The 24,999-nt window shown below is 40.8% G+C and overlaps 1 protein-coding gene across 1 annotated transcript; it reads left to right on the forward strand.

Annotated features, from left to right (window-relative positions):
• The first annotated feature begins 4,294 nt into the window (after nucleotides 1–4,294).
• On the forward strand, nucleotides 4,295–24,774 carry GASK1B (golgi associated kinase 1B). Its single transcript, XM_081021724.1, has 5 exons — nucleotides 4,295–4,716; nucleotides 5,537–6,887; nucleotides 20,208–20,422; nucleotides 23,176–23,402; nucleotides 23,961–24,774. The coding sequence occupies exons 2-5, from the start codon at nucleotides 5,918–5,920 to the stop codon at nucleotides 24,166–24,168; spliced, it is 1,620 nt and encodes a 539-aa protein (XP_080877850.1). The 5' UTR covers nucleotides 4,295–4,716; nucleotides 5,537–5,917; the 3' UTR covers nucleotides 24,169–24,774.
• The last annotated feature ends 225 nt before the right edge of the window (nucleotides 24,775–24,999 follow it).

Here is a 24,999-nt window from a genome sequence, read left to right on the forward strand (position 1 = left end):
AATTGTCTTTCTATTATTAGAACCCCTTCTACCTAACCTTGCTTCCAACTGAGCTGGGACTGTATTCTGCCCAAAATTCTTCTACTAACATGTCAGTTTCCTTTCTTGTGATTGCAACAGCCATTATAGCTGTGCTTCTTAACCGACCCTTAATCACTTTAAAAAGGTCCAGTCGTGACTGACTCTGGGGTTGCAGTGCTCATCTCGCTTTACTGGCCGAGGGAGCCGGAGTACAGCTTCCAGATCATGTGGCCAGCATGACTAAGCCGCTTCTGGCGAACCAGAGCAGCGCATGGAAACGCCATTTACCTTCCCGCCAGGGAGATACCTAATTATCTACTTGCACTTTGATGTGCTTTCAAACTGCTAGGTTGGCAGAAGCAGGGATCGAGCAACGGGAGCTCGCCCCATCACAGGGATTCGAACCGCCGACCTTCTGATCAGCAAGTCCTAGGCTCTGTGGTTTAACCCACAGCGCCACTTGGAAGTGAATCACACTTTCCCTCCACTTTCAGCCCGCTGCATCATTCCATACCATTACTAATGATCCTCTTACCCTAGAAACAGATATTCAGGGGCTGCAGAAGAAAGGGGAAGGTAGGAAACCTTCCTTTTGTTCTGGAAGGGAAGTTAGGATCTAAGCCATTATGTTCATGCATCAGTAAATCCACATGTTCTGCTGCTGTTAAACCCATTCTGTTTTTTTGAAGAAATTTGTGACCCACTGAGCCAAACCCAGCCCACCAGGGACTAGGTAGGCCTCTTCTTTTTGTTCCCTCGCCACGACTAAATTGAGAGGTAGGTGGTGATGATGGTTATGATTATCAAACAGAAAGCAAGACTACTTGTCTGGTATACAGTGGTACCTTGGTTCTCAAACGCCTTGGTACTCAAACAACTTGGAACCCAAACACTGCAAACCCGGAAGTGTTCCAGGTTTGTGAACGCTTCCATTCTGAGCACCACACTTCCATTTTGAGTGTTTAGCTGAGGTCTATCATGTTTTTGCTATTTATTTTGCATTTTTGTTTTTACTGCTTTTTTGTTTTGTTTTTGTGGCTGTGTGGAACCCAGTTCAGCTACTGATTGCTTGAATGTGTGACTGCAGTACATTGCTTTCATTTTATTGATCAATGGTCTTGTTAGATAGTAAAATTCAAGCTAAACTGCTGTTTTAGGGGTTGTTTTTAAAAGTCTGGAATGGATCAATTTATTTTGCATTACTTTCTATGGGAAAGTGTGTCTTGGTTTTGGAATGCTTTGGTTTTGGAACAGACTTCCGGAATGGATTAAGTTTGAGAACCAAGGTACCACTGTATTTATACACAGCAAATGTCTCCACTGTTCTGCTGTTTTTAGCAACTTATGACCCCCTTGAGTCACCTGCAGGCCACCACAGAATAGGGGCTGCAACATGGATGTAGCCAGAATTTTTATTAGGGTGGTGTTGCCAGAGTTTTTGAGCTTTTTTTAGGGGATCTGCCAGAGGAGTTCAACTTTTTAAATGGGATCCGTCAAAGCCGATCAGCCTTTTTAAAGGAGATCTCTCCCTAAAGTTGGTCAGCTTTTGGGGGGGGGAATTACCCCCCCAAACAGGACATTACAAGGGGAAGGCTTTGGTTGGGGGTGGGCTGAACATCAATTAACTGGGTACTGTTCTTTCAAGGCTTTTCGATAATTTTTGTGGATCTAGGGGGGGCTACTGCCATGGATTGCAAAAGAGGACGAGGCTCACTCCTGTGCTTTTAATAGATATGAGGAAAATGGAATTCCAGTGTCTGTAGTGACAAGTGCGGGTGAGCTGTTTGATTAAGCTGGGTGGCTGGACGAATGAACTACTCTTTTGGATGCAGGATGATGTAGGCTAGATTTGTGGATTTGTTCCAGAACAGTGGCCTATGCAATCCTAGCTCCACTTACCTTGGAGTAAACCCCACTCAGTTCAGTTGAGCTTACTTCTGAGCAGACGTGGTTGGATTGCATGGCTACATATTTATTGTGGTTCTGAAGAAACTAAATCATAATTGAATGTCTTGACTGCCCTCTGGCGGTCCTGATGAAACAACACTCAGACTCAAGTTGGCAAGGAATGTAGTAGCAAAAACAACAGTCTTGTGGCTTACAGATTTAGGCATTGGAAAGCTTATGCTATAACAGTCCACTTACAGTAGGGCTGTAGTCTTTATCCAGTTCCCTGCAAGTAAGCCCCAAAGAGTACAACTGGACTGATTTCTGAGATCGCAGTGCAGGTCTGATTCAAAATATTAGGAACGAGGAGACCTAGCGCAGCTCTCTTCCCAGACCATTGCTTCCTTTCCCTTATGCAATCTAGAGCAACTGACTTTATTTCCCATCTTTAGAAAATATCCTACCTGTTTCTGCAGTGCTAGAGTGTTTGCAACTAGCAGGCATTCTGTTTAGATGAGTTGTTGCTTTCGATTGTTATTATTTCATGTAGTTTTAAAAATACGGAGGATTGATTTTTCATGACTGGGAATCATGCAGTACCTCTGACTTCTTTGTGGTTGAGTCTCCTGCAGCCACTAACCTGCTGTTTCCATCCCTCTATGGCCACCATGAAATCTTGAAGCAAAGAGGTGGTAAAGCAGGGCTTCATCCTGTGCATGAAGAATACAGGCAATTGCCTTGTCCTATTCTTACTAACTCCATGCAGCAAGCTGTTAAGGAGTTCTCACATGGATTCCAGTTACCAGGTTACATTATTTAAGGTGGGATGGGTAGCTGTACTTCTTTTCAGGTATCCTTAAAAACTCCCTCATCCGCCCCTAGGTATAACTGACCCTCTGATCTAATTTGAAATGAATCCAGTTCAAGTTTGCCTTTATAAAAAGCGAACTAGTTTAGTTCAAGTTGACCCAAATGAACCTTTTCATAAGAAGTCTGTCCTCCGTCATCTTCCCCATCATTCAGAATGATACAAGCTGATGTTTAGGGCCCAAAATTAAATCAGAGGCCACAGACTTATAATTAGATGCCTGGCATACAGAATGTCAACTGGTGAAGCTTTCTCATCATTGTATTTCCATACACGAAAAGGCTTGCCCTGTTTAATTTGTGCCAGCCGTACAGCTGATAAAAAGGCACAGAGCATTTTTTTTCTTCGTTCAATGGAATGAATTCATTCCAAGCCTGGCCTAAAACAAACTTGAGTACAAAAGCACCCACTAAAATATCAGTAGCTTATATATTGTTTGCATTTTCATCAAAACAGAAAATTGCAGCAGAGGCTGATCGTAATGTACCAATCAGGTTGAATTTCATACATAGGGGAAGCTTATGGGATTTGTCAGGAGTGAATTTCTCCACTCAGGTGAGAAGAGTACCAGGACTCTGGCTCCTCCGTACGCCTCTTGTCATCGACATTTTAAAGCAGCCTCCAGAGCATCTTTCACCAGGAAAGAAAATACTTTGTCAAGCAGGGAGGAATATTAAAAATATGCTAAGAAGATTAATGCAAGGTTGTTAATACACCTCCCCAGTTCGCTATCATTAATCCTGTCAGTTTGAAGAATTTTATTTTATGTCTTCAGTCAGGTTTTCTTCATAGAGAGCAACAGTCTAGTTTAACTGCCAAGGTACCTCAGAGCACAACTAGAGGGCTGTTCAGACAGCACCCCCCCCCAGTTCAGAGTTTATTATTATTATTTATTCAATATATATATACCACCCTTTATCAAAAGATCCCAGGGCTGTGTACAACATTATAGAGCATCAGTAATAAAAAGGTTATTTCATGGTGGGTGGGCTCCTCCTCTGGGCCTCAGCAACTTACAGGACTCTCCTCAAACAGGGTGGTGGTGTTTTAACCCACAGAGGGGGAACCTATAGCCCTGCATGCATTGCTAGACTACAACTCCCATCATCCCTGACACTTATCCCTGCTTGGGTTGGGCTGATGGAGTCTAACAACACTTGGACGGCTGCTGTTACCCCATCTTTGGCTTAATCCCTTAGTGCCCAACTTCAAAGTTAGGTTGGATTGAATTGAACTGAACATATATTGTTCCCTTGTGACCTTCACTACTACCTTCTTCTTGCCCCTTTCTGTCTTATGCGTTTTTGATTATAGTCTTCTTGGGGCATTGATGGCCCAATAAAATGAATGAATCACAGCTAGCCTCACTCAGTTCAGTGGAAATGACTGTCTAGTTTGATGTGCGGAGGTGCGCTGCTGTAAATTGTCAAGACTTCCCAGATGTTTCTTCTCAGTAAAGAGACTTGGTATTTCTTAACTGTTTTTTTGCACTAGGGGGCTCCCAGGAGTTAGAAAGAAACAGACAGAAGGCTGTTCTTTTTGGAAACAAGACATCACACTGGGGTTTTCCAATGCAGAATTTAAAATAGCTTAAAAAATAATGACGAAAAGTTCATGTAAGTGTGTAGCAGTTATCTGGAAACAACCGCCCTGTACAGTCAGAGCATTCTGAAGGTCTGTAGAGTTTGCAGTGAAATCTCCAAAACATGAGCTGTAGAGTCATGTATGACTTGTGTATTCCAGGACTTTGAACACAGAAATACAGGTTTGGATAACTTGAAAGCTTGCTCCCTATTTTGTGACAGCTTGGATGGTCCTAAGAGAGATACTGGCCAACTGTGGATTTTGGATTTTTTATTCTTTTTTGCATGGACCAGCACAGTTTCTTTTGTGTTTTTAAAAGAAGTTTTACTAGACAAAGACTGAGACAAGCTGTGTAGGTAAGATGCTTTTTCAAAATAATGAACTTATTATAATTGAACATAAGTGATTTCTTGTTCCACTGCAGGGTGTGTGTGTGCTTGTGTAATAAAGTTCACAGACTTGTACACATTTGTTTATTATCAATATAACTGTTGCTCTTGGACTTGTGTGTGTGTGTATAGACAAACATAAAGGCTTGCGAGCACTCACACCATTCTGCTGCAACAAGGAACAGCTTACAATTGTTATTTTCAGTAGCATAGTTTTGTGAATACATCCATACCATTTTTTGAGACACCGCTTATGTATGCAATTAATAGCAATGTACCTTTAACGCAGGGCCAGGAAGCATTTTAATAGTTGGCGGGTATGTTTAGCTCAAGTTAGGCCTAAGAGAATTATAAAATAATGTAAGCATGCCTGATTTGGGTAGGGTAGGGTAGCTAATGCAATATCTGAGCATAATTATAGGAGGCAAAAATGGTTTTATAAAACATCTTCCCTATCATTAGCATGGGAAGAGGAAACTCTGATTTCACTGAATCACGGAAAGATGTCTCCTTTTCACAGTTGTTATTACATGTTCAGTTATTGTAGATAATAAATTCATTTTGTGCTGTGTTTGGAAGGGTATTTTCATGGGTTTCTATTAATTTGATATACATAATATGGGGCATTTTAATATCTTTTTTCCTTTCTGTGTGCATATAATATATACCCATATATATATATATTCCTTAGCTGTAGCTTTAAAATATAAAGATTTACATGGGTTTAAAAATAACTCCACGAATGATGATGACTATAAAATGGTATTTATAATTCTCTCCTTTATAGCCGTGGGCCAGCCCAGAAGGGACTCCCAGACTTTTCCTACTGTGACTCAGTTAACTGTGTTTACACAGCCGACTCCATTCATTCTCTGAAACAAACTCACACCCTCTGTGGTGGCAGATAAGATTTTAACAGCTTGTTGGGGCAGCCTGTCAGATTAATTACAACTGAACATTCACATTCCTTGGGCATTTCCAGTTTGTGTGTGTGTTTGTGTGTGTACAACACACACACACACACACACACACACACACACACACGAAGAGCTGGAAAAAGAGGAGGAGAAATCCGATAATTTAGAAGGCATGCATCATCACCATCATCATCCTAGCAGGCAACCAGTGAATTCCTAAGCTACATTCATCATGTTGATTCATTGGAGAAATGAGCTTCCTGGATCAGACATGCCAAATTTTAAACTGGTTCATTTGCTCTCTGTGCGCACCCCAGTTGCTGAGACTCTGGAGTGGCAGGTGCCCAAGGACCAGAAGGAATTTGTTGTTGGGCACAGCCTTTGTGATATATCTGGGGTTCCTTGTCAGCCAAGTAGGTCACATTGTCCCACAGCACAGAGTGAGACCCCTGAAAGCAAATTCCCAGAATCTCCAAGATGCTGCCCAGACTCTTTCCCTCGAAATCCCATTGGATGACACCTTGCTGCTTTCTGATCTGGAAAGACCCCAGATGGGAACAAATGATACTTCAGCACTGCCCAATGTGGTGTATATCACCCTGCGGTCCAAGCGCAGCAAACCTGCCAACATCCGAGGCACCGTGAAGCCCAAGCGAAGGAAGAAACAAACAGTACCTTTGCACCATGAAAATAAGGACCCATTGGTTGTCGCTGGTCAGGAGAAGAGCTTAATCCATAAGCCACTTCATGGGACTAATAATTCTATGAATAAGAGGAGAACAGGAGCAGTCCCAGAGAAAGCAAGGGACCACCAGGAGAAATTCAAAGAGAAAGAAATACCCAAGAAAGACAAGAGACATTGGAGACCTCTGGTAAGAGGAGCAAATGTTCAGCCCAGTGCTCTGGAGAGCAATATCAGGATGTACAGCGAAAGCCCACCATCTTGGCTGAGCAAAGATGATATCTTAAGTATGCGTCTTCTGGCGGATTCCAAAATAGAGGATATACAAGAGGCACCTTCTCAGTATGGAGTACTTCTGGTACTTGAGGGGGCTGCTACAGTTAACAGGTCAGCCAAAGGAGGTGTTTGCAGCCAAGGGCACTGTGGCCTCATGAAGAGACCTCTTGATATGAGTGAAGTGTTTGCCTTCCATTTGGACAGGATCTTGGGGCTGAACCGGACCTTGCCTACAGTAAGCAGGAAATCAGAATTTGTACAAGGTAATTGGTTTACATAATGGATAGGAACCCAGGGCATTCCTACCCCCACCCCCGGCCCATCTATTGGGCATGTGTGTTCAATAACCAGAAATAAATGCAGTACAAATACCCTGAAGAGTAGTGTCAAAAGATAAACAGAAAATCCTTCAGATAAGCGAAAAAATGATTTCAGGTTTCCAGATAAACTTTCACTCTTTGGAATGTATAAATATTCCAGGTATCAGCATGTATATAAAATGTGGGAGGGGGGAGACTCCAATTTTGCTTGTATGGTAATTAATGTAAAGCACAGGGGGTGAGTATTTTTATTTAGATTCATTATCCATAGTTAATATAAAAGTTGCAGAAAGTGATGAGAAGGGAAAATTGATAGTGTGGCAGAGCTTTGAAATTGTCATCAGATATAGCAAACCACATCAGGGTTTTGGACAGGAGGCCTTGATTGGATTTTGGTTTTTTATACTAGAAAACTTTATGAGCCAAAGATAGTGTCACAGATGGAGCTGTGCAATATCTGTTAACTTCTGTGGGCAAACTTGTGGATTTAATGGAAGATGTGAAACAGCAGTGCCTGGTGGTTTGTGCCCAGAGTTTAATTTAAGAAACATCAGGCAGTTCTTCAGACTGATTAAGGTGAACTGTGGGGCCCTCAATATGATAAAAGCTAGATTTCTTCCAACACCACTGGTTATCACAGATGCATAGCACCAACATTTTCTGTCACAGGCAGACTAGAGGACAATCAGTCATTATCTAGTCTCGATTCCTACTATCCATGAGAAAAGAAAAAAAAAAAAAGGGGGGGGGGAGAGTAGCAAAGTCCCCAAAATTCAAACAATGTAAAAATATAACGATGACTTTGCTTTTAACTCTTTTTTTATTTCTCAGTGTGCCAAGGGAAGATGCTGAATATTTTAGGCATTGAACTTCAAGACTGCTTATATTAGGCAAATCTGGAAATGAAATGAAAATAAGACCAAAATAAAACCACCTCGGTATATGTGTTTCATAGGCCACAGTTGTGTTAAACTATGGCTTGGGCAGAAGTTTCAGTCAGAATAATGTAATATAGCACAGTACGGTAGTGATAGCTGGAAAAGGTAGCACTGCATTTTAATGAATCAGTGCTAAAACAGGCTTGCTATTTATGTTCTAATTTTGACCTAGAGCAATCGTTACTTTATTTTATACAAAGTCTGTTACCAGCATTAAAAGACGAGTAAAGGAAAAATAAAATAAAAATTCACTGGCAGCAGGCTGCAGAAAGCAGATAAAATAACAGTCTCTGGTTTATCTACATTTTGTAAGCTTTCCCAGTGGCAGACCCTACGAGAGTGTCAATAGATTTCTTGGAGCAGCGATGTGCTTTCTTTGCTTGCTTCCAAGAGATATTCAGGTTAGCAGAGCATAGAAGGCACATAATGCATATGTTATTTTTAGTGAGAGCTTTTACTGCTGCAGAGCTTTCAGAAAGAATGAGGTAATCCATTTTAGGGATCCTGGACAGTGTGATCACACAGATGATTGACTGCAGGCCCCTTGTGGACAGCTCTTAGCCTAACGTTAGGAAGTGTTGCTTTCACTCTGCATTATTATTCTAGATTGTCAGACTGAATTTCTCTTTCTTTTTCCCTTTCTCATTCTCATGTTCTGTCCTTGGTGATGTTCCAGACATGAAGAGCTGTTGTTATGCAATGAGTAGGAGGAAGTGAATAGCCAGTTTTCATTTTGGTTATTTCTCGACAGGCAGTTTCTTAGCTACAGATGAGATCAGAATGCGGAACAGCCACTTTCCCAAGAAATGTTCTGGATTTGAAGCATCCCCTTTTAACCATCAATAGTTACTGTGGACTTTATCCACGCAACACAAGTCCCACTCAAATGAATGGGAGTTCTTCCAATGATCTCTAATGGGCCTTGTGTTGGAGAATCCTTTGTGGTGAAGTGGAAATAGACTATTGTTATTTTGGAGTCAGAGGCAAACCTGGGCCACAATCCTGTACTCACTTAGCCTGGCGCTAAGCCTCACTGAAGTCAATGGGATTTCTTTCTGAGTATGCGTAGGATTGAGCTGTCAATTAGCTTTATTCACCAAGCTCTCTTGGACCCCCACATCTCTGTGATAGAAAAGCAATATATACAAAACCCCCCACAAATGAGTACATATAAATCAAGAAAATCAAACACATGAGATAATCAATAAATTCTCATTTGGACTCTTCAGTTCTCTCTTATTCAGCAAATGTATTTCCAGGTGAGGTTACAGAAACATTTGTATCCAGTGACTTTCTCTGTCTGTTGAAATCCAGCTTGGGGGCTGACATCTCCACACGATGTCTCCTTTTCAGCCTGCCTCAGCACCGATGTGATATATAAAGACAAATTTGCTGCCATGTTAACATCTCACAAAATAAGCTCCTCAAAGCTGTCATTCATTTGGTGGAAGCCTTTTTTCAGAGATACACTTAGGAAGCTCATATAAAGCAACTTTCGCTTGCAACCCCCCTTGCTCCCCCCTTACCCCTCTCCTGCCTGAAGTCCTTTTCACATTTGACAGGCTAACAAAATGCACTCTGTTTGCAGTTGCCCAAATGAATTGTGAACCTTTCTAAATCAAGAGAATTAATTCACATTGTTCTGTGACTCGTCTGCATTATTAGAAGGGAAAGCTGACTCCTGACAACTTTCCCCCCTAAGATTCATTACTGTTGACAGATCAAAATTTATAAAGGCATGGGGGCTGCAAGAGAGGGAAGCCTCCCATAGTTCTGACTTGCAAAGCAAACAAACCATAATTCGTAATGTCAGTTGCAAACTTGCTGCTTTTGTCCCTGAGCTCACATGTGATGTTGGCTGAATGAAGGCCCTTCATCCCAAGGGGGGTGGGGCAGTGGAGGAGGATGAACAAATAGGTATGTATTAAGGGAGACAAACTTGCAGCAAGTGCATAGATCCAATTCCTCAGCCATCTGTGTTTGCTGAGCCTGGATTGTGAGCAGTGGCAAAGATAAGAATAAAGGTTTCTAATATATGTATACTTTGGGTGGAATAGGTCCAGGAGTCAAAGATTTGTTTGGGGCTTTATTTGGTTGGCTGGTTGGCTGGCTGCCTCCAAACCTCTACATTTTAAAAGAAGAGAGTGCATGGGGGAAATTGTTTTCGTTGTTATAAAAATGTCCAAACCTTAGAGGAACAGAACTAGTCACATGGTTTTATCTTGCTGCTTCCTCACAGCAACCTGTGGGTGCTGGATTAGGTTGAGAGACAGGGGCTAACCTGAGGTTACCTAAGGAGTGTCAAACTGAGTAGAAATCTGAACTTGCTTCTCCCCAGGTCTATTCCAGCACCCAGGTTTGATGCTTTTACTTAGCAGAGCCACTCATTCTTAAGGAAGGAAAAGATTCCACTCTAAAGGAGGGCTTTCTATTAATGGTGAAATGAATAATCAGGGAAATTATGGATGTGTGGGGAGAACTATGGGGTGTGTGTAAATGTGAGGGAAGCCATCCTGAGGGCCACTTGGGCAGAAAAGTGGAATTAACATGGGGGAATTAAAAGCAAATAATAAAATAAGCTGTACGACAGGAATGTCAAGGCACAATCAGATTCCTGACATGCAGAGTATTTTATTATTTATAGCTCTATGTTTGCAACACGGACTTGATTTGGCAAAGGTCTCTTTATCCACAAACAGAGCAAGTCTCTGAAATGGTGAAGAAGCAGGTTTCTTTGGCGGTGTTGAAGCACAAATGTTAGAAAAAAACAGCTGGTGGCAAGAGTTGGGAATAGCTAATAGCTTGGATCCAAAGGAATTACAAGCAAGTTCCTCTTTCTCTGCAGTACCCCGTGGCCCTATTCCTGAATTCCATTCCTTAATAATTGGGAACTTTGGGGGGACAGTATGGGATGTAGCACTTCGTGGGGTAGGGGGAGGGCAGAAATTGAGTGCCACCATTAATGAGTAGAAGAGCCATCCACTTGCTCAACAGCAGGTTTTGCTCCAAGCTGTGATTACTTTCAGATTGGAAGGTATTAACTATGGCAGTCTTCATTGCCACACTAGATCCTTTTGCCTTGTGATCCTCTCTAGTCAAATGCGCTGTGCAGGGTTTTGAACCTGTGAAGAGAGTTGGCTGTACATTACACTTGACAAATGTACTATCTTAAGTACCTACTAGTTTAGCTGTACTCATGGACAGTTATCCACCCGTTAATGTTCAATGACTGTCCAGTCTGCATACATAGCAACTGAGCTCTGCAAATCACCACGTGTACCTTCTGTCACGCAAACACTTGTATGTGTGTAGAATCAGCTTTCCATCTGTGTTCAGCGTAACATGTGAACAAGCCCTGTTGGACGAGAGCTAACAAAACATCTTAAGCTCTCTTAGAAACATTGCCTCTGTTCAGTCCTCTGCAGACAAGGAGAAGCAGAACTTTAACCCTTGTTGTTCCTGGCAAAAGTACCGCAGCAATGCTGGCTAAGGAACGAGCTCATATTCAGAGTTGCCTTCATCTGAAATATACTTAGTATGAAAGAGCATCTGACTGACTTTTAGCCTCATTGTGTTTGCTCACTCCGTAATTGGTCTTGTACCAACAGAGGCTGGGAACTTGGCCCAGACAGAAGGGGAAGCTCCATTGATTCCATTTACCATGTTACTCTAGCGATCGCCACATGCTGATAAGCATAGTCAGAGTGCCGCCTTTAAAAAAAGATGCAGCAGCCGGCAAGCAACGTGTTCATGATGCTGCCCCCCCGCGCTTAAAATTGGACGTCATCATTATGATTAATGTTTGGGCAAAGGACAAGGAGAAAACCTGTCCTTGCTGAAGCATTCAGTTTTATTGCATGCCCTGGATCAGATTTAACTGCATTTGTTCACAGCTTGCTTTCATATACTGATATTTAACATACGGTAATTGTTTGTTTAGTCGTTTACTCGTGTCCGACTCTTTGTGACCCCATGGACCAGAGCACGCCAGGCACTTCTATCTTCCACTGCCTCCCGCAGTTTAGTCAAACTCATGCTGGTAGCTTCGAGAACATTATCAAACCATCTCGTCCTCTGTCGTCCCCTTCTCCTTGTGCCCTCCATCTTTCCCAACATCAGGGTCTTTTCCAGGGAGTCTTCTCTTCTCATGAGGTGGCCAAAATATTGGAGCCTCAGCTTCACGATCTGTCCTTCCAGTGAGCACTCAGGGCTGATTTCCTTCAGAATGGATAGGTTTGATCTTCTTGCAGTCCATGGGACTCTCAAGAGTCTCCTCCAGCACCATAATTCAAAAGCATCAATTCTTTGGCGATCAGCCTTCTTTATGGTCCAGCTCTCACTTCCATACAGTAATTACATACAGTAATTACCAGGGGCCAAAGGAAGATTGAGGTGTGTGTGTGTGTTTAAGTGCTGTAATACTGTGTGTACTATTCTGGTCACTTTACCTCAAAATGATGTTGTAGAACTGGAAAAGGTTCAAAAGAGAGGAACCAAAGTGATCAAGTGACTGGAACCACTCTCTGGAGTCACAAGTGGAGAGAATGCTATTGCACTCAGCCCTGCTTGCAAGCTTCCCTTAGGCATCTGGTTTGCCACTGGTTGACTAGGATACGGAATTATATGGGCTTTTGACCTGATCCAGCAAGGCTCTTCTTATATTCTTATATTTGTGTACCCCACAGGACAAACTATAGGTCATATCGGTGATTATTTTCCCCCTCCTGCATGTCTTGGGCTGGCCCTGCTAGCCTTGTATTGTGACAAGGGATGGGTGAATCTGTCAATTTCAGTATTTCTCAGTTTCTCATTTTCCCACTCCATATTTCTACATCAGTTTGTGATTTATTTATTTTTTAAAAAACTAAGTCTGCATGAAAATTCATCAGTAGTTTGATGCGATTTTCTCCCAATATACAGTACACATCTTTGTGTGCAATTTTGCCTAATCTACAAAAGTTTACAAAACAATTTCATCTTATATAGTGCATATTTGAATGCCGTTTTTCATGAATACATTTTGTATGAGTACTTAACCCTGGCATTTGCATTTTGTACATATTTCTTGGCACGAAAATTGCATTGCAAAATTCAGAGACAGTATGTGTGGATTTCCAAAGATGGCTGTTTCAGTTTGCATATTGATTTGAAAGTGTGGATGACGTAGGTTCATCTATAAATGCAAATGGAATTGAATCTCTCTCCCATCCCAAATGGTGAGTGCCAGGATTTTGATAAACCTTCACAATACATGAATTGTGAATGAGCTGTGCTTAGTTTGGCGGGTCTTAATATTGTGCAGGTCTGGGTTACAATATTACTCCTCCTTAAGTTGGAAAACCTGCTTCGTACGACAGATTTCCCATGCCCTTTGTTTGTTAGTCTGAACTTCATAGAATTTCCCTTTCCAGCTCCAGAATATGTAGCCAACATCCTGTGATTCACATTTGCCATGCAAGTGGTATTATACTCTGCAGTAACTAGAGAAGTCAATATGGCACCCTTGATTCATGCCCCCATCTTTACTTGCATAGACTTGCAGGTCTAGGATTGATATCCTGGGAGATGGTTGTTTGTATCAGTGACTGTTTTTTTTTTTAAAATAATTTTTTATTAATTTTCCAATACATTTATACATTTTTAACCAAATTGTAACAAAACATCTCTTTTGGACTTCCTTCAGCTTCCCTGGCAATCATCCATGTTTATCTCTTAATTACGCATTCCCTTTACACATATTGCCGTTTGTCTTCCCTCTCCCTTCTATTTCTTTTTTGACAATATCTCTCAGTTTTTACAGCGCCTCTCGAAACCCCACTAGCGTTGTTTGTATATCGCATACATTTTTCAGATACTCTACAAACTTTCCCCAGTCTTCGATGAACCTTTGGTCTCGGGCATATCTGATTTTCCCAGTTAATTTGTCCAGTTCCGCATAGTCTGTCAATTTCAATCTCCATTCTTCTATTGTCGGTAATTCCTCTTGTTTCCATTTTTGAGCCAATAAAATCCTTGCCGCTGTAACTGCATACTGAAAGAGTTTACAGTCTTTTCTTCTTATTTCTTTCCCTGTAATTCCTAAAAGAAAGGCTTCTGGTTTCTTCACAAAAGTAAATTTTAACATCTTTTTCAATTCATTATAAATCGCATCCCAGAAACCTTTCACCTTCTTACATTCCCACCACATATGGTAAAATGCTCCTTCTTTTTCTTTATATTTCCAACACTTATTACATGTCTTATACATTTTTGCTAATTTTACCGGTGTGATATACCATCTGTAAAACATTTTCATAACATTTTCCTTCAATGCAGTGCATGCAGTAAATTTCAGATTTTCTTTCCACAATTTTTCCCAATCGTCAAATTGTACATTATAACCGAAATCTTTGGCCCATTGTATCATTACCGATTTAACCTCTTCATCTTTCATGTTCCATTCCAACAGTATTTTATACATTTTTGACAGAATTTTACATTCATTATTTATTATATCTACTTGAAACTTTGAATCTTTTTCTCCATATCCACATTCTTTTATGTCTTTTTTAAACATTTCATTAACCTGTAAATAATGCAACCAATCATATACATGTTCTTTAATTTGTTCATATGGCTTTAACTTCCATTTTCCCTCTTCTTTAATCACCATTTCACCATATGTAATCCAATTGCCTCTCATATTAATTTTCTTTACACTCATAACTTCTAACGGAGATAACCACTGTGGAACTTTTGGTTCCAGTAAATTTTTGTACCTATCCCATACCTCTATCAACGAATTCCTGAAGATGTGGTTCCCAAAACCTTTATGAATTTTCTTCTTATCACACCATAGGTATGCATGCCACCCAAATCTGTTATCAAAACCTTCAAGGTCTAATAATTCCTTATTGTCTAATTTTATCCATTCTTTTAACCAGCAAAGATATGCTGCTTCATAATATAGTTTCATATCTGGCAGGGCGAAGCCTCCTCTTTCTTTTACATCTGTTAATAACTTATATTTTACTCTTGGCTTCTTGCCCTGCCAGATATACCTTGAAATCACTTTTTGCCACTCTTTGAAAATCCCTATCCCCTTTATAATGGGGATAGTCTGAAATAAAAATAACACCTTTGGAAGCACACTCATCTTTATCGTGGAAATTCTGCCCCAAAAGGACAGTTTCATTCTGCCCCACACCTCTAGATCTTTCTTTATTTCCTTCCAAACCGGTACATAATTATTCTGGAACAGGTCAATATTTTTGGGTGTTAACCAAATCCCCAAATATTTTACTTTTTTCACAACCTCTATCTCTGTCTGTTGTTGCATTATTTCTATCTTATTTTGTTCCATATTTTTAGCAATTATTTCGGTCTTTTTCTTATTCAATCTAAATCCTGCCATTTTCCCAAATTGTTCTATTTCCTCCAAGACTTCTTTTACACTTTCCAGCGGTTCTTCAATTGTTATAACCAGATCATTGGCAAAGGCTTTCACTTTATATTCATTCTGCCCCACTGTTACCCCTTTAATTGATTTATTTTGTCTAATCACACTTAAAAAGACCTCTAGGACCGTTATAAATAATAATGGCGAGAGCGGACAACCCTGTCTTGTTCCTTTTGATATTTTTATATCCTCTGTAATTACATTATTGACTAGCAGTTTAGCTCTCTGTTCTGTGTATATTGCCTTAATTCCATTGAAGAACTCTTTCCCCACATCCATACACTCTAAATTTTTCAGCATAAAATCCCATACTATATTATCAAAGGCGTATCAGTGACTGTTTTAATGTGTCCAGATGCAAGGGAAGGCAGGGGTCTACTATTACAGAAGAAATAATTTTTGAATGTATAGCTAGCTACAGAAAGGCTACAGTTTACGTCGTTCCCTGCCTGCGAACTTAACAGGGGATGTGAGGGATACTGTTATAGTTTTACAATGGAAATGTCTATGGCAGCAACTCTGGGGTTTTGGCAAGGGCTTTTCGGTTCCTCTTGCCTTTTTTACTTTGCTTAGGCCACTCCTATAATCTTACTGATGCGTTGCCATCCTTTACAAGTGCATGCATGGAGCTCTGAGAGCAACTTTAGTTCTGAATCCTTTGGAGGTTTTATTGTCTGTGGTTTAATGAGTCTTGTGTTTGAAGAACCAGGTGACTGAACCTGCAGAAGAGAACATGGCTTTAAGGGAAAAGCCTTTAAGGGAATTAAAGCCTTTAAGGGGAAAAGAGCCAGGCAAGAGTTCTCTAAGGTTATTTTTTCATGTTCTGACTATGTAGCAGAATGTAACAAAACTGCAATTCTTACATTAGGAAATCTGGAGGATACATTAGTGTAGGCGAGGCACTAAGTTGCTATGGAGATGGAAACCAAGTTAGGTAAAAATAGCTGGTATGTCAGCAATGCTGTGTTTATCACCAAGCTAGTGATTCTGCATTGCACTCTCTCCCTCTCCTTCTCCCTCTCTCTCCCTCCCCTCCTTATCTCCCCTCCTTCTCTCCATAGTTTTATTTCTTGCTCAACTACTTACAGGACAAGAGTTAGATCATCTGTTGTGCAGATGGCCCCAGCTTCAATCCCTGACATTGGGTAGGGATGAGAAATCCTACGTGTCACTGTGTGAGTCACTGCTAGTTGGTGTAGACAATACTGAGCTAGATGACTCAGCTTCTTCCTATGTTCCTATGACCTCTGTGTGATCCATATGCTGCATGGTTTTTCTAATGGAAATGGAGAGTCAAAAGGGTGGGATGATGGGAGGTTGGATAGAGGTTCCAGGTTCAGTACAGAACAAGCATTCCCATGGCTCCTGTAATAGCTTTTCCTACCCAATCCTGAGGCATCTCAAAACAGCAGGCCACAGAGTTGCCATTGCCTTTTCATTCCCCACCTACAGTGTGGCTGGATGCTAATGGAGTCTGCTTGCTGGGAGGACCGGTATATGTGTGTGGAAGCTTAATGGCTTCTGCTTCTAGCTCAAGGTTTATATTATATCAGCTGAGGCTAAATAAAATAGATGACATTCTTTGTGGTGAGAGACATGGCCTTTCAGTCACACTGGCTGGTAGATCTGCTATGTGAGCTGTCGGGTCATTTAGCTAAATATTTATATTTGCTGTTTCTGCTGAGGGGATTCCTTGTTCACTCAAGGGATCCTTTAATGTAGCTGTGACTTAGGGCCCCTTCAGACAGGCGTTTTATTTTGAGAGTCTTCTTCAACATGCTCTTGACACAATAATAGTGAAATAATGGCGGATTTATTCTGCTTTCATTTGCAATTCTTCCCCAATGCTGCCTCGTTATTGCTGCCCAAAGGAACTGTAGTGCAATGAAAGCAGGACAAAAATAAACGAATATTTTTGTTTATAAAAAGTTATGGGGTGCTTAGCAGGAAGTTGTAGGATATGCACTGATAGGAGATGAAACAGTGTGGCTACACCAAAACTTTTGCAGTATTGAAAGCAGCATCACATATGACTACCCTGGTAACATCATGAGCACAAAGAATCATGGATGTACAATAAAAAGACCTGGAGGAACTCTTAATCAGTAGGAAATGTATTGCAGTTTGGCTATAGATTTCCATTAGGATGGGCTGCAGAAGAAATTATTTTTCTGTTCATTTTATTCACATTATAATGTGACACTCAATGTCTTCCAGCTTTGCCCCTCCTGTATTTCTTTGGACAAGGTTTATTTGTTTCAGTTGAGTCTGTTTTGGCCAAACACATTGCAGATAGCACTGTTTGGGATGATTGATGTTTGCTAGGTCTGTTTCCTGTGAATCACACACATTTCCGCTGATTCACCTAAGCTGCATCTTGTTCTTTCCAAATGGCAAGTTTTCACATTTGTTCAAGACAAAACTTTTGTATCTCTGTCTCTCTCTCTCTTCTATCCGCCTTCCCCATCATGAGCCCATGGGAGGAAGCAAGTAAAAAGAAAAACAGGAAGGGCTTCACGTGAGGAATGTGCTTTTGTAAAGCAAGGCTGGGTCAATGTACAGAGGAGAAGAATAAGGAAGACATGTACTTCTCTGATTTGCAGGGAGAAAAACACCCCATGACCTGTGACTATAGACATACCGGCTGGTTTGGCTAGAAAGTGGGGGAGGAAATAGGGATGTACTTTGATTACTAGACACAGCAATCCCTTCCTCACCACCCTGCTTTAATCTCCTAATTCCAAATGCCCATTCATATACCTGATGTGACCCAGATGGGGAAAAATGCTAGGGAGGGGAAACCTGTAGGTCATGATTGGGGAAAAGGGAAAGGTGTGATATAAATGTAATAATGAAAATAAACCAACAGAAATCTCTGCTGTGGCTGAACCACTTTGGAAAGCTGGTGTGAGCTAATATGAGAGAATTCTCTTCTACACATACAAATCCTCCCTGAAAACTGGAGAGAAAGCTTCCAGCCTAGCCTCCTCCCACACACCTAGACTTGTTTGTGTAGGGAAATGTTTTTCACAGGGAGTATTCCCTGTTCTGATCATAGATAAAATGGAAGTTGGTGGGCAAGACTCATTTTAACCGTGAAATGGGAGAGAGGTTTGCTGATGCTTTCCTTCTCTCCCAGCTGACTACCCATAGTCCTTTGCTCCAAATGCTTTTCTTCCTTTCCATAGCAGAAGTAGGCAGGAAAGAGAGAGACAAATGCCTGGAGAAAGAGACTGAGAGAATGTAAGGTAAAGTGGGGTTGGGCAACAGGGAAGGAAGGCTCAGTGTCCCTCTCCTGCACATTTCTTTTATGTTTGTGATGCCACTTGCTCCTGTGTGGCTGGGCCCACCACCACCACACTTCCAGTTCACAATAGTAAGAAAATGCAAGCATGGTGTGGCAGGCATCCAGTTCCTACTGGGACCACAGTGGGGGCAACCGGTTTAATCCCCCCTCTCCCCACATCACAGCTCCAATCCAGCTTGAGGCTTCCCTAGCTGGCTTATTGCTTTAAGACAAAACTGTTATATTGGACCAGATTTATCCATTGTGCTCAGGGTTTCATCCTAATGTGGGAAGTTGGAAAGGTCTAATCAAGTTAAATTTCTTTCAGGAAGGTCAGATTAGGCATGGTCAAGGCTGGTCATATCTAGTTGGGTAAGGTACCAGTCAGCAAGAATCAGGACCCTGGACAGCTCCTAATGGGCCTTGCTAACTGAGCTATGAAAGATGTTGCTCCAACAGGGCACCATCTGAAGCCAGCTGTTTTCCTTAAAGGGCCTTTGCCTGATGTTGTATCCTTTGACTTTTGCATGGTGTGTGTCCTAGACTCTAGGAAATAGAGGAACTGTTCAAGACTGTTTCCTGAGTCCAAGGAAAGAGGAAAGGGGCCATATCCTTTGGTTGGGAGGGCATGGGAGAAGCTACTGCAGGTCCTGCCCTGGGAAAAGTGGCTTGAACCTCATCCTCATCTGAACACTGTCAGGGATCATGTCACAAACTATGTCCAATCTGGCCCTTGGGTACCCCTTGAATTCTATGGGAGGGGGGAAGCAGACACCCACCACTTCATGTTTAGTCTGATCTTGAGAACTAGGCATAGTCACCTCTGCTTCCAAATGCAGAGCTAAGCAGATTTTAAAACTTACGCTTTCAAATGTGTGCTGTATAACGTATGCACCATGCACCAAGAATGCATGAAAGCACTCTATGCCATGTGCTAAGAGTTGTCCAGCTTTTATCTTGGATAGCCTGAACAATCTCATTGTAGGTTTACCTTTGGGAGTGATTCAGCCACATATATTTTATACATCCTGTCTCTCTTAAGATATTGTAGTTACAAAATTATACATTGCTAAAGAGGGAAAAAACCCCAAAGTGGTAAAGATGAGGCTATAAATCTATTTGTTATAAGATGGAATTCATGGCTTGCTCATGCATATATCATTTAATGACGACGCTCTCATAAACGAATATTGCTTTGTTGAAATTGAATGTGCTACAGAGATTTACATCAGCTGCTGATCTGTCAAACCACTTCTAATCTATTTAATATATATTCTCATAGAGATGGATTGTTTTAAGCGGTTTGTAGCATAAAGTCAGCAGTTATTCTCAGACAATGATGATAATTATAATGTCCAGGGTTCTTCCTTTCCTGTGGTGGCTTCCTTTACATGTGGAGTATGACCACATTAACCAAAGGAAGTCAAATCATTGCTGATTTCTTATTCATCCTACCACATCTTTAAAATACCTCTTTAAAAAACATGTGTGGAAAACTACTGTGATTTTAGGAAATGCCTACAGAATGATCAAGGGTTGAAAAATGCAAATCTTAAGTACATTAATGGTTTTGTTTGGTCTTTTTATTTTTTTCTCGTTAGATGATCAACCATGTCCTATTATTCTTTGGGATACCTCCTTGGCTCAGACTGATAATGAGACACACTCGTCATTGAAGCTAACATGGGGGGCTTACAAGCAACAATTAAAGCAAAAGTGTTGGCAAAATGGCAAAGTACCCAAAACAGAGTGGGGATGTACAGATATCCATCACTATGAGTGGTCCAAGATGGCACTACTTGATTTTCTTTTACAGGTAAGGCAAATGGACTTAATTGCCGGTATACAGGATTAATTATAGCAACACATTTTATTGAATAAACTATTTATATAAAAAATGCTGGTGGTAAGGGAGCCACATTTGGAACCTCTGCAGTGCAAAAGTGTTACAGAAATTAGACGTCAAAGCTAAGTATGATAGAGAATTCTTATCCAGAGGGCAAATGGTTGACATGTCCTAGCCCTTCCATTATAACTCACTCACTTTAGAAATAACTGAGGAAATTCTGGTCCATTTGTGTCAATTCTTTACTCTTAAGAACTGCAAAGTCTTTGTGTTCCTGACTAGGGCAGAAGTAGCAATGTTAGGTCACAGGCTTGGCAATTCAAGCACATTATTATGAAACTGTCTAGAGCTTGAAATTCTCAGAGTTTTACCATGATCCACATAAGATCTCCTTCCCTGCCCCCTGATCAAATAATGACCATGTAGGGGAGTCACCTTATTCATATCATTCATCTAAGTTCTTACAAGGTAAGATTCCTCACTTTGTAAGCCCGGAACAAGAGGCTATTTATGGATGAACAGTTTAACACACAACTGTATGGGAAAATGAAAGCAACCACAAGAACAAGCTAAAGGGTGGAGTCATAGCTCCAACCCATATAATGGGAGGCAATATTTAATTCTATCATTACCTATTACTACAAGGAGAAACATGAAATAGGCCTGGTTAGTTATTCTTAAATAAATATACTATCCAGAGCATGTGATGCTGGCATCAGGGCACTATTAGAGTTCCATTTCTACACATGCAGCTTTCAGTCATTCCATTGGTGCAAATCCAGGAGAAGGTTCTGGTTGTCTGTAACTTCTAGTTACATGTATAAATTCCCCATTGATTTCTAAAACAATTCAGCTTTCTGCACACTTGTAAATTGCAGAAATCATTGAGTTGCCGGTTTTCATAATGGCACGTAGGTAGTACATACAGAATTTAAGTATAATTCATATGCAAACACTATAGGTATGGCTATTACAGGACATTGATTTCTAAACTAAAAATAGATTGTCACGTCTAATGTCTCTCAGTATATCCCTGAGTATGTCATGCTTGGCACCCAATAGAAAGTCATGGTATTTATTGTACGGATACTAAACATAGCAACAGCCATACAGGAATAGCATAGAGACTGTAGCAGTCTCAATGTGTTCATGTGGAACCATTAATATTTCTCTCAGTAATGGAGTATATAGTAAATGGTCTTCTCTCTAGGGAACCGCATTTAAGCCACATTAGCTTTGAAATTTAGGGGCCTGTAGCGTAAACACTGCAGCTTAGCAGAAAGCATGGCACCATTATCATTATTCAGAAATAGTAGCTGGAGTGTGTTGGTAAACTGAAGCAGTCATAGCAAGATGAAAGGACGCAGGATATAGATTTATGTTTGGGGAAGAGCACATGCTGAGTTTACCACACTGAAATTTAAGGAAGCGAATTCTGGAAGAAAGACCTGCTCCCTGCTGCAAGGCCCACTTCCACCTGGCTTAGGGGGCAGAGCCTAGACTCACTTTGAAGAGTTAAAAGAGGCTCCTAGGTGGCCACCGGGACATTGCTGGAACAACTCTTGGGTTGGGGCAACTGGCTAAAATGTTTTAAACTGTTCTAATTTTGGTTCCTTTGTTTAATTTTTGTTGGGTTAGTGTTGGTTAAATGTTTAGTTGGGGTTGGCGGTTATTTTAATTTGGGTATAACTGCAAACTGTTTATTGTTGTTGTTGGTTTCTATTGATTTATTGGTTTGTTTGTTGCTTGTGTAGGATATTTTGTTTTTAAATGTTTGATGTTTTGTTGTGTTTTTAAATATGTTGTAAGCTGCCCAGAGTGGCTGGGGAACCCCAGCCAGATGGGCGGGATCTAAATTATTATTTTATTATTAATAATAATTCAGAGGAAATTAACGACACAAGTAGCGCAACATTTCAGAATGGTAAATTGCTATTTGGTCAGATGGTACTGCTACTAAATGCTGCACAACTTGCAATATGATCTAGTCTCCCTTTGTATCCTCCTCACTTTCTTCCCACATACCCTTGTGCATGAGAGCTGATTGCCACTGACCTCTTCCCCTTTGACTGACATTCCAGGCATACACAAATGGGCAGCTCTTTGGAGGAGAGTGTTGCAAGCATGCAACTGTACCTAAGTGGCTGGATTGGGCCCAAACAAACAGATCCTTGCCAAGAAGGAATGATAATAACAAACATGAACATGCCAAAATTGCACATGCAGAAGCAATCATGCTGAGTATGGAATATATAGGTATCCTGTAGACCACATGCCATATATTATAAGAGCTAAGCGAAACATATTTTAGGAAACTTTTCTTATTTCCAGGCCACATGCATGTGTGCTGGGAATATGAGTGTCACAACTCTAGGTAGTTGTCAAGTGCAAGTTTCCTATACATTTGTATATGCCTGTCTTGTCTTCAAATGTTAATAAGGTTCTGGGAATGCTAGGGTCTATCTTTCCTGTAACATGTGAAACAGCTCCTCTACAGAGTCAGAGAAATGGTACCTGTAGCTGACTCTTCTCAAGCCTGGAAAGCAACTCTCCAGGGAGTCAGGGAGCAGCAGCTCTGTATGAATTAAGGATTTTAATTTAGTTCTAAAGCTGATGAACAGTTGTGATGCCTTACGTTCACATGTGCTTTGGTGGCATCCCATAAACCTGGTAGATGTTTTCATATGATTGCATCTTGATGATTTACCTGAATTCATTTTCAGATCTACCATCGCTTGGACAAGAACTGCTGTGGGTTCAAACCGCGCAAAGAAGATTCCTGTGTCCAGAAAGGATTGAACCTGAATTGTGATGACCAGGATAACGTTGATTTGACACACATTATCCAGAGAAAAGATGATCCAAGGCATTTGGTCTTTATAGATAATAAAGGTTACTTTGACAGAAGTGAAGACAATCTGGATTTCAAAATATTACAAGGCATAAATGAGTAAGTTCTAGCATATACCAGCAATGTGTATAGGGTGGGGAGCTTCCTGGCCACCCAAAGGCTGAATTCAGATCTCCAGGCCTCTCTGTCTGGCCATACATTGGCATCAAGCAACACGGCTGGGGAGCTGTAAGAACACTGGGGTTAAGTTCAGTGATGTGGACTCTATGCATTATCCCTTTCCATGTGGATAATTGTGGGCTCTTGACCTTGACGTTTCTCACTACACTTTAATTAATCACTGCCCTTTCCTCTTCATGCCTACCTTCCCATATGCATAGCATATTACATGTAGATCTCACAAATATTGCTCATTGCTGTTCCTGTTCCAACTCTGCTTCTCGAATCTTCAAGCCTTTCACTGGTCTCACCACTCTTGCTACCTGCCTTTTGCTTCTCACTTGACATACTTGTTTTGGGGAGGACTGAATTCACCTTGCCTCTTTTACATTTACTACAAGTGAAATAATGATGTATAAAAATAGGAAAGGCTTAAATCATTGACAAAAAGCGTTCCTGTGAAATTTGATCAGCGCTGACTTGTTTGTTTACTTGCAGGTTCCCTGAATCGGCAGTCTCCGTGCTGAAAAGCCAGCGTTTGCGAGAGAAGATTCTACAGTCTTTGTTCCTTGACAGAATTTTTTGGGAAAGCCAAGGTGGTCGTCAAGGCATTGATAAATTAATTGATGTGATTGAACAGAGGGCCAAAATTCTTCTTACTTACATTAATGCTCATGGGGCAAAAGTACTGCCAATGAATGAATGAAGGCTCAGTCCTGTGCACACTTACATGGGAATAAGAAACACTGCACACAGCAGGACTTACTTCAAAGTAAACACACATAAGATTGTGCTGAATGGGGGAATGAGAAAAAAACTAGTTCTAATGAAAGGGTCACATAGTTTCATTAAATAAGAAACTCAGACAGGCACACCTGATGTGAAACTTGTTGACAATACTTTTAATTTATAAAGCACACATGGGCAAATATTCAAACATTTTTTAAATAGGTATTCTCTAAAGGAGCCTGAGATGTAAGCATCCCAAATCACTTGCTTTATAAACCATACATACATCTATTTTTGTTTCTACTTTGGACACCAATAGTATATGGTAGAAGTTTCACCATTTATTTGATTTCAATAGATGTTGCTCACTTTAGGGGAAACCCCCCCCCCCCCGCTTAGACTACTTATTTCAATGGGACTATTCTAAAAAAGGTGGTTTTTAGGATCGCTGCAGACTAGCTTCAGAAAAACATTTATAGAAGGATTTTTCTGTTTCTTTCCAACAAAAATAGCAGACCCCAACTGCTGTTGATATTTCTGTATGTGTCAAGTATTGTTTAGTAAAAAGACCAAATTCAGTGTTCTTGGAATTAGGAGTATGATATTTTATATTTAGTTTTTTTAAAAGAATAAGGAAATATGTTATCCATTGAACTAAGCAGATGTTTCATAGTTATTGTAATGGTTCTAGGCGTTGCTCATGCTGGCTGGGTTGCCTGAGTGAACCCTTTCTGTCCGGACAGCTACCCGCCCATGGCTGTCTCAATCGCTGGCAGAATCCGTCAGTGGGCGTTTCTTGAACTTCTTC

This window comes from Podarcis pityusensis, assembly GCF_964106645.2.
Source record: "Podarcis pityusensis genome assembly, chromosome: 9".
NCBI lineage: Eukaryota > Metazoa > Chordata > Lepidosauria > Squamata > Lacertidae > Podarcis > Podarcis pityusensis.

Bases quoted from the DNA above. Each gene is read 5' to 3' on its own strand.
- GASK1B (XM_081021724.1), top strand. From the start codon at position 5,918: ATGAGCTTCCTGGATCAGACATGCCAAATTTTAAACTGGTTCATTTGC. The intron at 20,423-23,175 runs GTAAGGCAAATG...ATTCATTTTCAG, and splicing joins TACTTGATTTTCTTTTACAG to ATCTACCATCGCTTGGACAA. The intron at 23,403-23,960 runs GTAAGTTCTAGC...GTTTACTTGCAG, and splicing joins ATATTACAAGGCATAAATGA to GTTCCCTGAATCGGCAGTCT.